This window comes from Dipodomys merriami, unplaced genomic scaffold (assembly GCF_024711535.1).
Source record: "Dipodomys merriami isolate MVZ:Mamm:240054 unplaced genomic scaffold, mDipMer1.0.p SCAF_33, whole genome shotgun sequence".
Taxonomy (NCBI): Eukaryota; Metazoa; Chordata; class Mammalia; order Rodentia; family Heteromyidae; genus Dipodomys; species Dipodomys merriami.
In genome coordinates, this window is record NW_027204826.1 from 6,418,735 (window position 1) to 6,434,671 (window position 15,937).

Here is a 15,937-nt window from a genome sequence, read left to right on the forward strand (position 1 = left end):
CCCTGTCTCATAAAACTAAAAGAAGCTAAGTTCAGTGCTCATGCGTATCTGTTGTCCTAGCTACTTAGGAAGGTGAAAGCTGATTATCTTGGTTCAAAGCCAGTTCAGGCTAGAAAGTCTGTGACACCCTTATCTCCAATTAACCACCAAAAAGCCAAAGTTGAGGTGAAGCTCAAGTGATAGAAGCAATAACCTCAAGCAAAAAAAAAAAAAAAGCTGTATATTGCCCAGGATCTAAGTTCAAGCCCCAGTATTGGCGCATGCACATATGTGCCCCTGCAAGTATGTGCCCCTGCCAACGTTTTTAGTATTTGAGAACAATGATCAGTGATTCCTTCAGCCATACTAATTACTATCAGTATTTTCATACTTCCTGTTTGTGCATTTTCCACTTATTTTAATTATAAATATATTTAAGTCATGTATTATAATTATTTTGACAATTTTCATACTTTCTCAAATGTTGTGAGATTATTTTGATTTATTTTTAATGTATTTATTTGATGCTGGTCCTGGGGCTTGAACTCAGGGCCTGGGCACTGTCCCTGAGGTTTTGTGCTGTAGCCTGTCATCCTACCACTTGAGCCATAGCTCTACCCCTGGTTATCTGGAGTTTAATAAGGTAAAGAGTCTCAACAGACTCCTCCCTTGGGCTAGCTTTGAGTCACAATCCTCAGATTTCAGATTCCTCAGCTTCTTGAGTAGCTGGAATGTGTGAGCTTCAGGTGTGAGCTACTAGTGTGTTTTGTTTTTATGTGTGTGTGTGTGCGTGCGTGCGTGCGTGTGTGTGTGTGTGTGTGTGTGTGTGTGTGTGTGTGTGTGTGTGTGTGTGTGTGTGTGTGTGTGTGTACTAGTTTAAGGCTTGAACTAGCCTTAATTGGAGCCAAGTCTCACTTTCCTGCTTGGGCTGGTTTTGAAACAGTCCTCAAATCTCAGTCTCCTGAGTAGCTAGGATTCCAGGTGTGAGCCTCTAGTTTCCAGCTACGAAGCAATAACTTTGATCAGTCTTAATGTTTTTTCTAATGTGCTATATTTCATATCTACTTAGATGACAATACAGTGTTAGGCATTAACTCTATAATAGCCATGCATGGAAATGGTTTGAAAATCCAGCTTTTGTTGGAATAACAACTTCAATAGATTACTAGCGTAGGATTTTTTTTTTCTGTTTTTAAAAACTAAAGATAGAGGCTACTAGGGTAAGGCTCTGGGTTCTATTCCTAGCACCACAAAAAGAAAAACAAAAACTTCTGGGTGCTGATAATTCATGCTCCATAGTCCTAGCTGCTGGGGTTGGAAAGCAAGTGAACTATGGTTCAAGGCCAGCGTGGGCAAAAGTTTGTGAGATCCCATTGCAACCAATAGTGCAATACATGCCTGTCTTCTCCACTACAAAACTGAGCTTGGGAGAGCTGAAGTTTCAGGCAGCCTGGGGGGAAAAAGCTAGGTGTGGTGACATGCACCTGTCATCCCAGCCACCGTGGAAACTTTAAATAGGAGGATTGCAGTCCAGGCAAGCCCAAGCATACAGAAAGACCGTATGTCAAAAAAAGCCAGAGCAAAAAGGACTTAGAGGCCTGGCTCTAAGCAGCAGAAGGCATGCCTAGTAAGAACAAGGTCCTGAATTTAAACCCCATACAGCCCTCCAAAACCCTGAATGATGGACTAGAGACAGATATTACTCAGCAGTTGGTAGAGCATGCGTTTAATACAAACAAGGCCCTGGCTTCCATCCTGAACATCAGAACAACAACAAAAACGAATTGGAAAATGGAATACAGCTTTGAAGAAAATGTAGATCATCTAGATTGTATCTGTAGTTGGTAGAAACAGGTGAGATAGTTTGATTTCAACTGTAATGGTTTCTCTTCTTTAATTGAAGGTCCATTTTAGCTTCTTATCTTCTGAAGGAAAAGCTCAACATCTTAGGCAAGTTGGGATGTCTGCTGAGCTGTGCAGGTTCTGTTGTACTGATCATACACTCCCCAAAGTCCGAGAGTGTCACAACACAGGCTGAGCTGGAGGAGAAGCTGACCAATCCAGGTAACTCTTTTCTTTTTCTCTTGTTTTTCGTTGTTGTTGTTGGTTGTGGGGCTTGAACTCAGGGCCTGGGTGCTGTCCCTGAGCTCTTACGCTCAAGGCTGGTACTCTACCACTTTGAGCCACAGCTCCACTTCTGGTTTTTTGATTAATTGGAGATAAGAGTCTCACAGGGACTTTTCTGCCCGGGCTGGTTTCAAATTGCGATCCTCAGATCTCAGCCTCCCGAGTAGCTAGGATTACAGGTGTGAGCCACCAGCAGCCGGCTCAGGTAACACTTGTCTGACCAGGCTGCCAACATAATGAGCCCAGGAAGTCCATTCTGATATTTCCTGGTAGGGTAGAAAAACAACGTCCATCCTGATTATATCTCCATTCTTTGATCTTGTATGTGTGCATCTGTTGGCTGTAGGAAACTGTTCAGAAATGCCTTAAATCTGGCTGGCTGGCTGGCATGTGAGTTTGTGTGTGTCCTCACTACCCAAGGATGCCCCATTCAGAGTTAAGCCAAGGCCTGGTTCTGTCCTGAGCCCTAAGTGCCTTCTCCTGCCTGCTTCCTTCCATGGCTGTCTCTTTGCACACACTTGGGACCTGGCATTCAGTCTACTGTGTATCAACTCTTTCCTTCCTCATTCCTCTGCCCACCCTCCCATGGCACTCCCTCCTCACAGCACTCATTCTCTGGGTCACCCCATCTTGTTTCTCGTTGAATAATCTTCCTGCTGCTCCTGGTGCTTCACTTGGTGGTGAAGTGTCTGTCAGCTCTGCAGTGTCTCTCTTTCTCTCTCTCTGTCTTTCTACAAATGTGTAGGTCTGGGAGCAGAAACCTAGGGTATGTGTGTCTGTATGACACGTAATGCTTTTTTGAAAAATGCAATCAAAACAATACAACACGCTTATAATTTCCTAAAGTACAGCTTTCCTCTAAATTATTTCCAGCAGATCATCCTGTGCTGCTAATTGACAATTTTACACAGAGCTGGTACAAAATACAGATGTCCCCAGAACACAAACTGTGAGGACCAGGGGACTCTTTTGTAGTTCTAACTGGCAGTGATGATCGTAGAAACAAAAACATCTATTTTAAAAACAGATCCAGCTGGGCACTAGTGGCTCACACCTGTCATCCTAGCTACTCAGGAGGCTGAGATCTGAGGATTGAGGTTCGCAGCTAGCCTGGGCAGAAAAGTCCCAATGTGACTCTTATCTCCAATTAACCACTCAAAAACTGGAAGTGATGCTGTGGCTCAAAGTGGTAGAGTATTTAGCCTTGAGCAAAAGAGCTCAAGGACAGCACCTAAGCTCTGCCCCATCACCTACCAAAAAAAAAAAAAAAAGAGTAAAAGGATAGAGAAGGAAGAAAGATGAGAATTAGTAGTCAAGTTAGATGTGAGTGACCCGAAAGATTTATTTTGTGTAATTTCCAGAGGAAACTAAGTGGGTACAGTGGCATTCACTTATAGTCCCAGCTACTCCAGAGACTGAGCAAAAAGAATTCCCTGAACCTAGAAGTTCAAGACCATCCTGAGCAGCATATAGTCCCTGCCTCAAAACAGTACAAAACAAAATAGAAAAGAGAAAAAGAAAATCCATTTGTGTTTAACCTTAAAATCACCTTATATTGTTTTTTTTTTTTTATTTTGGTGTGGGTATTGGGGTTTGAACTCAGGCTTTGTACTCTTGCCTGGCTTCTTTGCTCAAGAATGGTACTCTACCACTTGAGCCACACCTCCTCTTTCAGGTTTTTGATGGCTAATTGGAGATCAGAGTCTCACAAATTTGCCTGCCCAGTCTGGCTTTGAACCAGGATCTTCAGATTTCAGCCTCCTGAATAGCTAGGGTGATGGGCGTGAGCCATCACCAATGCCTGGCAACATTGATTTTTATTGTTGTTAAAATGGTACCTACTCAGGCACCACTTTAGTTCATGCCTATAATCCTAGCTACTTGGGAGGCTGAGATTTGGGGATTGTGGTTTGAAGACAGGCCAGGCAGGCAAGTCTGTGAGACACTTTTCTCCAATTAACCACTCAGAAAAAGCTGAAAGTGGTGCTGTGGCTTAAGGGGTAGAGTGCTAGCCTTGAGCAAAAAGTAGCTCAGGGACAGTGCCTAAGCCCTGAGTTCAAGCCCCAGGACTGGCAAAATAAATAAATAAATAAAATGGTACCAATAGAGAGCACTCTGTAACACATTTAGGACTTAGGACATTTTGGGGGTTCACACTTTTATTGGGAGCCACAAGACAGGTGGCTTCCTGTCAATGGAGATGTTCATAGTTTCTTCAGCTACTCCAAACTTGGGCCCTGGTGGTCCTTGTGATGGCTAGCTCATTGGGGCTTATTCCCCAATGGGAATAAGATGGGAAGCTTCAGAGCATGGCCTTGTTGATTGGGATTCAGTTCTGCCCTTTCATGTGGCAGCCAGTAACTAGGTTACTGTTTGCGGTCTGTCTTGCAGTGTTTGTGGGCTACCTATGCATCGTGTTGCTCATGCTGCTGCTGCTCATCTTCTGGATTGCTCCGGCCCACGGGCCTACCAACATCATGGTCTATATCAGCATCTGTTCCTTGCTGGGGAGTTTCACAGTGCCATCTACCAAGGGCATTGGACTGGCAGCGCAGGACATCTTGCACAACAACCCATCCAGTCAGAGAGCCCTGTGCCTGTGCCTGGTGCTCTTGGCTGTGCTGGGCTGCAGTATCATCGTCCAGTTCAGGTACATCAACAAGGCACTGGAGTGCTTCGATTCCTCTGTGTTTGGAGCCATCTACTATGTAGTATTCACCACACTGGTCCTGCTGGCCTCAGCTATCCTCTTCCGGGAATGGAGCAACGTGGGGCTGGTCGACTTTTTGGGCATGGCCTGTGGATTCACAACTGTCTCTGTGGGGATTGTCTTGATCCAGGTGTTTAAAGAGTTCAATTTCAACCTTGGAGAGATGAACAAATCTAATATGAAAACGGACTAGGAGGCAAGCCAGGGGGTGGGGGGAGGGGGTTCTTGAGGAGCAGACTTGGAGCTGGTCTTTGGTCTTCGTTGGATGTAAAGTAGAAGAAACTCTCAATCTCTGTGTTCTGATGGTGGTCTAATAGACAATGGGGAGTCAGGCTCAACACCAGGACACAAACCCCATCCATCCCCTTGCAGCCCCAAGCTCCCAGTGGTTGTCTTGGGTATCATCTCTCTTTGATAAGACATTTCATTTTCATTAACCTGGAAGCTTTCATGACTATTCTTTCCTTTGGAAACATTTTTTTAAACATGATTTAATCTGAATATTAAGATGAGCTCTTTTTAATTAGTCTTTGCAGGAGGACAGATGTTCTGACATACAAGATGACTTCGGGAATGGGGAGGAAAATGTCTTGATATCTGGCTATGTACAGTAAATATGACTGAACTTGTGTTAGTTTGCACTAAGCATGTAATAACCTTCACATACCTCATTCAAATAAGAGGTATATGCATTGAATTGCTTTTAATTCTCTTAACAAACTGACTCTCTCTTGCACCCTAACACATTTTATTCGCAAGTAGAGAGAGAAGAGGTAACGAATGTGACGCAGTGTTCCATTGGCAGAATGACTTTTCAATAGCTCAAATCAATTTCAGTGCCTTTATCACTTGAATTATTCATTTAATTTGACTATTACTGTGTGTGCGTTTTCTTAGTTTAGAATAATGCCACTTCCTTGGTTAGACCTTAATATTTTAGCATTTAAATGACAAATATGTAAAGCAGTTAGAAATAAGACTCATTGGAAGATAATCAAAAACTATAGACACATTAGAGCAAATTGATCCATTTAGCATGTAGTTATTGTCCAATTAAAGACAACTGATTAAGTAGCATGAGATATTTTATTTGCATTCAACCTATGTAACTGGGTATCAACATGACCCACATTCTTTTTCAGCAAGCTTTTGTGGCCATTCAAAAGATCAAAACTATTTAATTTGACATTGAAGGCCCTTTAATACAAGAACAAACTAAAGGACAAATAACTGTAAGATAGTTTCTACAAATTGAAGTACACAATTTCTAAAAGAATTTCTGGTACAGGGTGAGGTGCTGGTGGCCCATTTCTGTAGTCTTAGCTACTAAGAAGGCTGAGATCTGAGGATCCTGGTTCAAAGCCAGCTCTGGCAGAAAAGTCCATGAGACACTTAACCAGCAAAAAACCAGAAGTGAAGGTGTGGCTTGAGTGTAGAATACCAGCTTTGAGTGAAAACACCAAGTGAGGGCATGGGGCCCTGAGTTGAAGCCCCAGTATCTGCGTGCACATGCTTGCGTGCATGTGTACACGTGTGCACATACACAGACACAGAATTTCTGACACAGATTAAAAACAATGTAGGTCTCTGGCTGTTGTTTGAAATGGTAGAACATTATAGAGTTCCTTGCCCAACATCCTTAAATTTCTTGAGTGTGTTCAGGGACCCATGTTCCATCCCTAGCACCAAACCAAACTGAACAAAAAAATCCTACAAATAGACATTAGTTATGCCAGTATTTGGGTTAAAGAAGTCATTCTCCCGCCCATAGCCACTTTCCATGAAATTAAATCGAAGCAAAACACGATGTGATAAAACTATTGCATCCCAATACCGTGGACCTCTTGTGCAATATTTTCTCCAAACAGGAAACTATCCTAAATTGAAACTATCATAAATTAAGTGAAGTAGATCAGGTGAGGTAGAAAATGAAAGTTAATAATACTCAACTAAAGCTACCAAGATAAAAATGTATTATTCCAGGCAAAAAGGACATTTCTAAAGACCAAAGGAATAATTTGTTAAATAGTTGAACAAAGAGACTAAATAAGATTAGTCTAGTTAACAGCACAAAGGCATCTGGTTGTCTGGTGGCTTTGTTTATCAGTCTTTATGAACAGAAAATGTAGGCAATGTTCCTGGTTTATCAATAATTTGGGAAGAGCACCAATTAAAATTTTTAAAGTTATGGGCTGGGAAGGTGGCTCAGTGGTAGAGTGCTTGCCTTGCATGCATGAGGCCCTGGGTTCTATTCCTCACATAAGCAGAAAAGGCTGGAAGTGGCGCTGTGGCTCAAGTGGTAGAGTGCCCGCCTGGAGCTGAAGAGCTCAGGGACAGCGCCCAGGCCCAGAGTTCAGGTCCCATGATTGGCAAAAAATTAATAAAATAAAATAAAAATTTTAAAGTTAAAAAAGAGGCTTACATTAACTGATAGGTAAAAGTTCATTTTTTAAAAAACAGCTCTTGAAGGCTTTTTCAGTAGTTTTAAGAATAGAAGCCTTAATGTATTGACCTCAACACAACTGGAAAGTATTAGGTAGCAGAATCAAAATATGTATAGCCTATAAATTGTCTCCTGGATACAGAGTTGGAGAAAGAAAACAGGTAGCTATAGAAGTATGAGGAAATTCATCATATAAAAATTATCTCACATATGTTTTGCATACATACGATAATGTTATGCATTAATTTAAATGCCTCTATGGTATACTTTATATTTTAGTATACAACTATACCATGGATATTTAAAGAAGATAATTTGTTTCATCTTCTCTGATTTTTTTGTTGTTTTAGGGAAAGACAAAAATCTCATGGTATTAATAGTTCATTTTTTTCCTAAAATGATGGGTCCTGGATTAGTTAACATCTTCCAAGTATATATCTGTTGAGCAGATTGTGGAAACACTAGATAAGACAAATGGCTTTTATTCCAAAGGGACAAAGTTATTATTTATGGTTAGGGTGTGTGAGACTAGCCTCCTAGACTGAGGTATAATGGTCTGATTTCCAAGTTTAATATAGAAGATCTGTATATTTAGATTTAATACTATTTATTTTTAATTTAATTATTGTTATTATAAAGGTGATGTACAGAAGGCTTACAGTTACATGGGTCAGGTAATGAATACTCTTCCTTTTGTATAGTGAATACTATTTATTTTTACAAATGCATTTAAAAATGCAAAGGCTAAAAGTGGGAGCTTCAGCAATGAACCTAAAAAGACCCTGAGTTTACTGGTCTTTCCAAAAGCAAATGCTCATGAAATGTTTTTATTCAGTGTTAGGTTCTTAGATTTGTCAGAGATAAAAACCTAAATAATAATACAAGAAAGATGCCTAATGCATTCTTGTTTTCAAGTCTTTTCTAAAATCAAAAGTGCTTTCTCTTGTGAAAAATCATGATTTGCAGAGTTACTATTGGTATACATTTAAACTGTTTTTTTCTTCTTCTACTTGGACAATGCCTTATTTTCTCATCTGAATCTTTGCATTTGAAAAGATTGTTTCCTGGGGTTGGAGGCATGGCCCAGTTGGTAGAACATAAGCCAATGAGTGAAAGCAGCAGGTACCGAGTTCAAGTTCTGGTCTCAGACTTAAAAAAAAGAAAAGAAGCCGGGCACTGTTGGCTCAAGCCAGTAATCCTAGCTACTCAAGCGGCTGAGATCTGAGTATGATGGTTCAAAGTCAGCCTGGGGCAGAAAAATCCCCCTGAGACTCTTATCTCCAATAAACTACTCAAAAAAAAGCCACAAGTGACACTGGGCTCAAGTGGTAGAACGCTAGCTTTGAGCACAAAGAGGCCCAGGGACAGCACCCAGGGCCTGAGTTCAAGCCCCAGGACCTGCGGGGTAGGTGCGGGGAAGATTGTTTCTGCCCAAGTCCTGCTTTTCAGGGGGCCTTGCTCACCACTCATAGTCATTATGGTCTTCTCAACTTACAATGCTAATGACATATACTTTGCTGCTGCTCTTTGTTTAGCAATAAGAACTATTTCTGCTCAGATTCTCCAGTCAAGTTGTCACACACAATTTGATTTCTAGAAGCTCATTCCAGGAGTAATATGTCAGGTCTTTGTTCTTCTCCATAGCCTTATGTATCTATTTTCTGAAAAGAAAGGAACACTATTTAAGGATATAGTTCCAATTCCTCTTCTTCTGAGATGACTCCATCCCTGGTAAACACTTTCCTGAGCTTTCCAAGGTCAGTTTCTAGACTACTGCAGGGCCAATCAGATGTGTCCGAATTCTTGGACTACAGGACAGGTGCTGGTGATAGAGCCCATGTCCTGTTCTTTGTGTGTGCACATGTATAGTCATTTTTGTTTATTTTTTTGGTACAGTGGTAAGGATTGAATCCAAGACCTGGCATAAACTAGGAAAGTATTTTATACTGAGCTCTACCCTAAATACTAAACTGAGATTTCAATTCTCTCTTTCTTCTTTTGGCAAGGCCTCTAGCTTGATAGGCAAGTGCTGTACCGCCGAGTTCCATACTTAATAATTCCATGCTTAATAAGTCTTGATGGGTGATACCTGTTTTCTAAGATGTACCACTAATCTAGAATGGCAGAGAGATGCTTCATTGTCTCACAGAAACCACGCCCATCCCTCTTTTCTGATGCCTATTAGATCTTGTTGAGACTTCTTCCTGTGACCTAGTGATACTAGAAACAGAAAACTTCAAGACCATAGGCATGCGTTTCTGTGACCCATGGAGTTGTTCTCAAGGTGTCTGACATCCAGGATTGTATGGAATCTTCATGTTCTGCCTTCTCAGGGACCAAAAACGTATCATTAGTTGCTTTATGTGCACCTTCCTTCCAATGGCATGACTGTGTTCTGTTTTCTTATGTTCCTCCTTGTAGTCAGAGCTAGTCTGTTCATTCGAGTTGGCAAGAGAAAAGACCAGCTAGACCACCAGTCACACGACAAGCCAGCAGATCCTATAACATACCTCAATTTTTTTTGTGTGTTCCTTATTTCCACCTCATGATTATTACTGGCGATGATTTTTGAGAGTCTGTCCTTTAGCGCATGGGTAATTTTTCACTTCTGTCCAGATTCTTCTACATTCATTAAATGCTTAAAAAGATTAAGAAGAAACAAGAATGGGAATTTGGCCCAGTCCCACTATTCAAATTTTTATACACATTTCTCTTATCTATTAAATAGAACAAAAGAATTATATTTTAAGACTTTTCTTTTTCCTTTTATTGAGACAGAGTCTTTCCCAGGCAGGTCTTCATCTGGTGATCATTCCATCTCTGCCCTTCAAGTGCTGTCATTATAGTTCTTTGCCATCAGGCCCAGCTACTAGAAAATATAATTTTTGTTATATCAAAAAGTTGTATCCTGGTACAGGGCTCAGAGTTTAGAGTAGGAACTCCTCTGACCCACCAGTTTAATAAATGTGAGTTCTCCTTTTTAAAAAATGTTACCTAGCTGGGTGCTGGAAACTTATGCCTATAATCCTAGCTACTCAAGAGGCTGAGATTTAACCATCACCATTTGAAGCCAGCCCAGCAGAAAAAGAGACTGTGAAACTCTTATTTCCAATTAGCCAGCAAAAAGTCAAAAGTGGAGCTCAGGCTTAAGTGGTAGAGTCCCAACCTTGAGCAAAAAAGCCAAGGGACAATACCCAGGCCATGAGTTCAAGTCCCAGGACTGGCACACACGAAACAAAGTTATCTACTAAAAATTTATGTTTAGTAGACCAATGATGATAGAAATAAAGATCTATTGTAAGTATACCACAAATGATTAAATAGCAAAGCTAAGGAGGATTTCTGTTGTTTTTCCCTGAATTGTGCAAATATATGTGAGTTCACTTAACCTTTCTGTGCCTCAGTTTTTCTACCTCTAAAGGGGTGCAATGATTCTGTGAATTGTTTCTGAGAAGCTAGCCCTTTTAGCCATGTTTGGGAGCCTTGAGTGACAGCACTGTGCTCAGTACCGCTCTGGAAGTGAATGGCAGAATTCCGGCTGCACTGACCATGGTGCTCAGGCCAACGCTGTGGAGCATGCAGCTTTGAGCTCCGAGGAAGGAAAGGAAGTGCTAGATGTAAATTTGTGTGATTCCACGAGGCTTTAATTTTCCAATTTCTGTTTTACAATGAAGGGTTCATCGAGATGCCTTTCACTCATAAATTGACATTGTGAATTTGAAACCCCTTTGTACAACTACTTAACAATAATGATAAGCTAGATGCTGGCTTATGCCTGTAATCCCTAGCTACTCAGGAGAGTGAAATCTGAGGATTGTGGGTTAAAGTCAGCTTAAGCAGAAACGTCTGTGAGACTATCTTCACTCAAACACTGAAAAGCCAAAACTGGAGCCTTGGCTCAAGTGTCAGAGTGCCAGTCTTGAGCAAAAAAGCTAAGGGACAGTGTCCAGACCCTGAGTTCAAGTCCCAGTATTGGCACCCACAGAGAAATGATAATAAAAATAAAAAGAATAATAATAATATAATGGAAAGGTCTATATATTCTTTTATAAAGAGATTGAACAGGGACTTTCAACAACTGCATTGAAAGATCACATTGTGAGAGTAAAGGACCACTAGGTCTGTGTTGTACAGATTTAATGACCTGTGAGATACATCCATTTTGTTGTATTGCATTTGTCCTGAATAATGCTAACTTCATTTGTCCAAGCAATGGCATCTGTATGATGACCTCACACCAGGCAAATGTCAGGTGCCCCACCCCAACCACTAGTGCCAAAGGGTCACCTTGAAAAATTCAAAGTATTTCCTTTACTTGTCAGAATGTATTCATTTGCCTTTCCTACCCCGTCAGTGTGCACTTTATAAAAACTTAAGGGTGTTGCTTTTCAGTGGTATTCCTGAATATTTTTGCCTTTTTAAATGATAACTTTTTTTTCCCTAATGAATTGGAATATAATCATGAAGAGAAGAAGCGTAGATTTAAAAGTAATGTTAAATTGATTGTTTGCACAGAGTACTCTTTTCAGGGCGCTTCTAATTTGCATACATACCCACATATACCAATGGCTAAGACTTGCTTAAATTTTGCTTTCCAGAAGTAATCATAGCATGTTGTAATTGCCTTATGTAAATAAAAGGCTATTTATTAAGTTTTCCAATATTTATTAATCTGTATGTGTTTTAAAATAAAATAACTTATTTCTAGCTGAACACTTGGTTGTTCTCATTTTTTGGAATTCTTGTTATAGTCTTGTGTTCCAAATCAACCCAGTTCCTCACATATTTCCTGCCTGTGCATGTTAAATCCATGAAATGTAAAGGCATTCATAATTCTGATCCAATGTGACGATATTACAGAAAACCCACTCTGTTTTAATACGCTAGTACCTTTTTCTTCTTCTTCTTCTAACCAATTTTGAGTTGTGTATTTTAAGCCCAGAGAAAGTTAAAGAATTATAACTTATCTTAATACTCCAAGCATCATCCAAAACTATTTTTGCCAGATTCCAGGTGGCGCACACCTGTAATCCTAGCTACTCAGGAAGCTGAGATCTGAGGATCCCAGTTTGAAGCTAGCCAAGGCAGACAAATTGTGAAACTATTATCTCAAATTAATCAGCATAAAACCTGGAAGTAGAGGTGTGGCTCAAGTGGTAGAGTGCCAGTTGCTTTGGCTATTTTTGAGATAGGGTCTTACATTTGTGCCAGGTCAGTCTCTACTGTAATTCTCTACTCATACTTTCTACATAGCCAGGATAATAGGCACACTACACAGCTTCTGTTGTTCAAGATAAGATCTTGAGAACTCTTAGCCTAGGCTGGCCTCAAATGAAGATCCTCCAAATTTTAGCCTCCTTAGAAGCTAGGATTACAGGCATGAGGCACCATGGCTGGCTAGAAATCTTGTTAATGTTTTTTTTTTCTTCCTAATGTCTTATAGATTGCTTTTAATTTTTGTTTTTTGGTGCTGGAGCTTGAACTTACATTTTTTCAGATGTTAAGCACACACTCTACTAATGTATCGACAACTACAGTTAAATTTTACTTAATGAGAAAAATGTTTTCAGTGACAATTTTTTTAGGCTCTTCCCTAAAGACTTTATGTGCATCTAATCAAAGTAGACTTCTCCAGGAATGAGGAACAAACATTTTTTTAAAAAACCACAAAATTGGCTGGGAAGGTGGCTCAGAGGTAGAGCGCTTGCCTTGCATGCCTGAGGCCCTGGGATCGATTCCTCAGCACCACATAAGCAAAAAGAAAAAAGCCGGAAGTGGCGCTGTGGCTCAAGTGGTAGAGCGCTAGCCTTGAGCTTAAGAGCTGAGGGACAGCGCCCAGGCCCAGAGTTCAGGCCCCACAACTGGACCCCCCCGCCACAAAAAAAAAACACAAAATGTTTATAAAGCGAATCATTTCAGTGTTTGGACTGCTGTTTTTTTTTTTTTTTTTAAAGAGGTCATGGACATTAAACTCAGGGCTTCATACTTGCCAAGCAAGTGCTTTTCCAGTTGAATGACACTCCCAATTCTTTTGCTTTATTTTCCTGTTCCCAGACTGGTTTTGAGAGCTGTGAACGTGTAATTGGTAAATTCTGCATTCCTATCTGGTTCCTGCCAGGGAACTGATGGTTCTAGCTGCTTGCTAAGCACAGTGGTTATTCATTGTGAACTTTACACCTACTTCTGAAGATCACAGAAACCAGGCTCAGTGTAGAGCACTGGTGGCTCACACCTATAAAATCTTAGCTATTCAGGAAGCTGAGATCTGAGGATTAAGATCCAGAGCCAGCACGGGTAGACAAATCATCAAGACTCTTCTCTCCAATCAGCTTGCAAAAAGCCAGAATTGATCCTATGATGGGTGAAAAAGCTAAGTGAAAAGTTTGAGGTCCTGAGTTAAAGCGCCAATATTGGCACGCACGCACACACACACACACACACCACCACCACCACCACCACCACCACCACCACCACCACCACCACCACCAAAAAACTTATGCTAGATTTTTTTCTGTTGCTTAACCATGTTCCCTGATGACTCTTAGATGTGATATTGACATTTGTTGTAATGTTAGTCATGCTTGTGCGCCATTATCATTAATTTTTTATGGTAGTCAGGATTGAACTCAGGACTCTAGTACAAAGTAAGTAGTGAATACTACCATCAACCTCTACTCCTAGCTCATTATATTGAACCTCACATAGTAGTTATTTATTTTTTAAAAAGGTGGGGATATGGTCAAGAAAATAGTTCTATAACTAGGTGCCACCATCTCTACTAGATTTCAGAGAAGAGAGGGATTTTTCAGCCTAGTATAGGAGAATATAGGAGTGGAACATGAGCAGGATAGGAGAGATGACAATCAGAGAAAGCATAACTTGATAGAACAAAGGATAGGAAGAGATCAAACTAGGTTTCCTGTCTATGAAATTGCATTTTTTCATATTTCATGAAGATGTCTGGGAAGCTAAGTGTCTTCTTACTGAGTGTGGCAGAAGCACTGTAGTGTGTAAGAAACAACTTGTTTTGCAAGGAAGTTGTGCCATATTTCTATCCCATCAGCAGTATATGAAAAAATCATAGGTTCTTTAATGTTGTATGTGTGTGTGTGTATGGTGGTGGTGGTCATCCCAGGGCTTGAATTCAGGGCCTGGGTGTCATCCCTGAGTCCTTTTTTTTTTTTTTTTTTTGGCTCAAGTTTGCACTCTACCACTTGAGCCATAGCTCCACTTTTAGCCTTTTGGTAGTTAGTTGGAGAGAAGAGTCTCATGCACCTGCCTGTCCTGACTGGTTTTCATTTTTTTTTTTTCTGGACGTGGGACCTGAACTCTGGGCCTGGGCGCTGTCCCTTAGCTCTTCAGCTCAAGGCTAGCGCTCTACCACTTGAGCCACAGCGCCACTTCCGGCTTTTTCTGCTTATGTGGTGCTGAGGAATCGAACCCAGGACCTCATGCATGCAAGGCAAGCACTCTGCCACTGAGCCACTTTCCCAGCCCTCTTGACTGGTTTTCAACAGCCATCCTCAGATCTCAGCTTTCTAAGTAGCTAGGATTTATAGGAGTGAGCCACCTGTGCCTGGCCGCAAATCATAGTTTTAAAACTTTAAAAGTCTCCTATGACAGTGCTTGAGAAGTCACAGTATATAAGATGCACACCATCTGTGCTGGAGAAGTGACTTAGGCATTCAAGGAGGAGGAAGGCATCCCTTCATCTAGGAAGGAATTTACACCCCCCTGCCCCACCACTATGCAACGAACGTTACAGTACCAATTAGGAGGTTCAAATAATGTGAGAGGAGTCTATGGGCTACAATGATGAGAGTCAGCAGATTAGATAAGGTAGATCTTTGCCTGGGATGACTAGGGCATAGGCAGAGGTGTGGGGGGGGAGAGAGAAAAAGAGAGAGGGACGGAGAGAGAGCGAGGAGGGAGGGAGAAAGGGAGAGAGGGAGAGAAAGCAAGCTACAAGTAAATTAATTAATAAGTTTAAATGCTGTTCTAGCCGGGCGCCGATGGCTCACACCTGTAATTCTAGCTACACAGGAGGCTGAGACCAGCTGATCGCGGTTCGAAACCAGCTTGGCAGGAAAGTCATAAACTCTTACCTCCAAGTGACTACCACAAGGCCAGAAGTGGAGGTGTGGCTCAAGGGGTAGAGTTTCAGACAAGAGCTTAAAAGACAAGGGACGGCACCCAGGCTCGCACTTCTCGCGCTCTCGCGCTCTCACACACACACACACACACACACACCCAGCCCCGGGCTCTCACACACATACACAGCCCCAAGCTCGCACACACACACACACACACACACACACACAAGCTCTCTCTCTCACACCCAGCCACAGGCCCAAGCACACACACACACACACAAAGCTCTCTCTCTCTCTCTCTCTCTCTCTCTCTCACACACACACACACACACACAGCCCCAGGTCCAAGCTCTCTCACACACACACACACACACACACACACACACACACACACGCACAGCCCCAGAAGCAGCGGCTCACGCCTGTAATCCTAGCTACTCAGAAGGCTGGGCAGAAAAGTCGGTGGGACTCCATCTCCAATTAGCAAAAAAGAAAAAAGCTGGGGGTGCCTAGAGACCCCAAATTCAAGCCCTGCATCGTTGTCTGTCTGGGTGGTAGGACCTACATTCATCTCTCCAAGCCACG

At 41.6% G+C, this 15,937-nt stretch overlaps 1 protein-coding gene across 1 annotated transcript in view; it reads left to right on the forward strand.

Moving 5' to 3' along the window:
* Positions 1–11,972, forward strand: part of Nipa1 (NIPA magnesium transporter 1) — a 30,819-nt gene extending 18,847 nt beyond the window's left edge. The window contains exons 4-5 of the mRNA XM_070043039.1: positions 1,883–2,043; positions 4,498–11,972. Of these exons, the coding sequence (XP_069899140.1) occupies positions 1,883–2,043; positions 4,498–5,009 (673 nt within the window). The 3' untranslated portion in view covers positions 5,010–11,972. The remainder of the gene's footprint in view (positions 1–1,882; positions 2,044–4,497) is intronic.
* Positions 11,973–15,937: the final 3,965 nt, after the last annotated feature.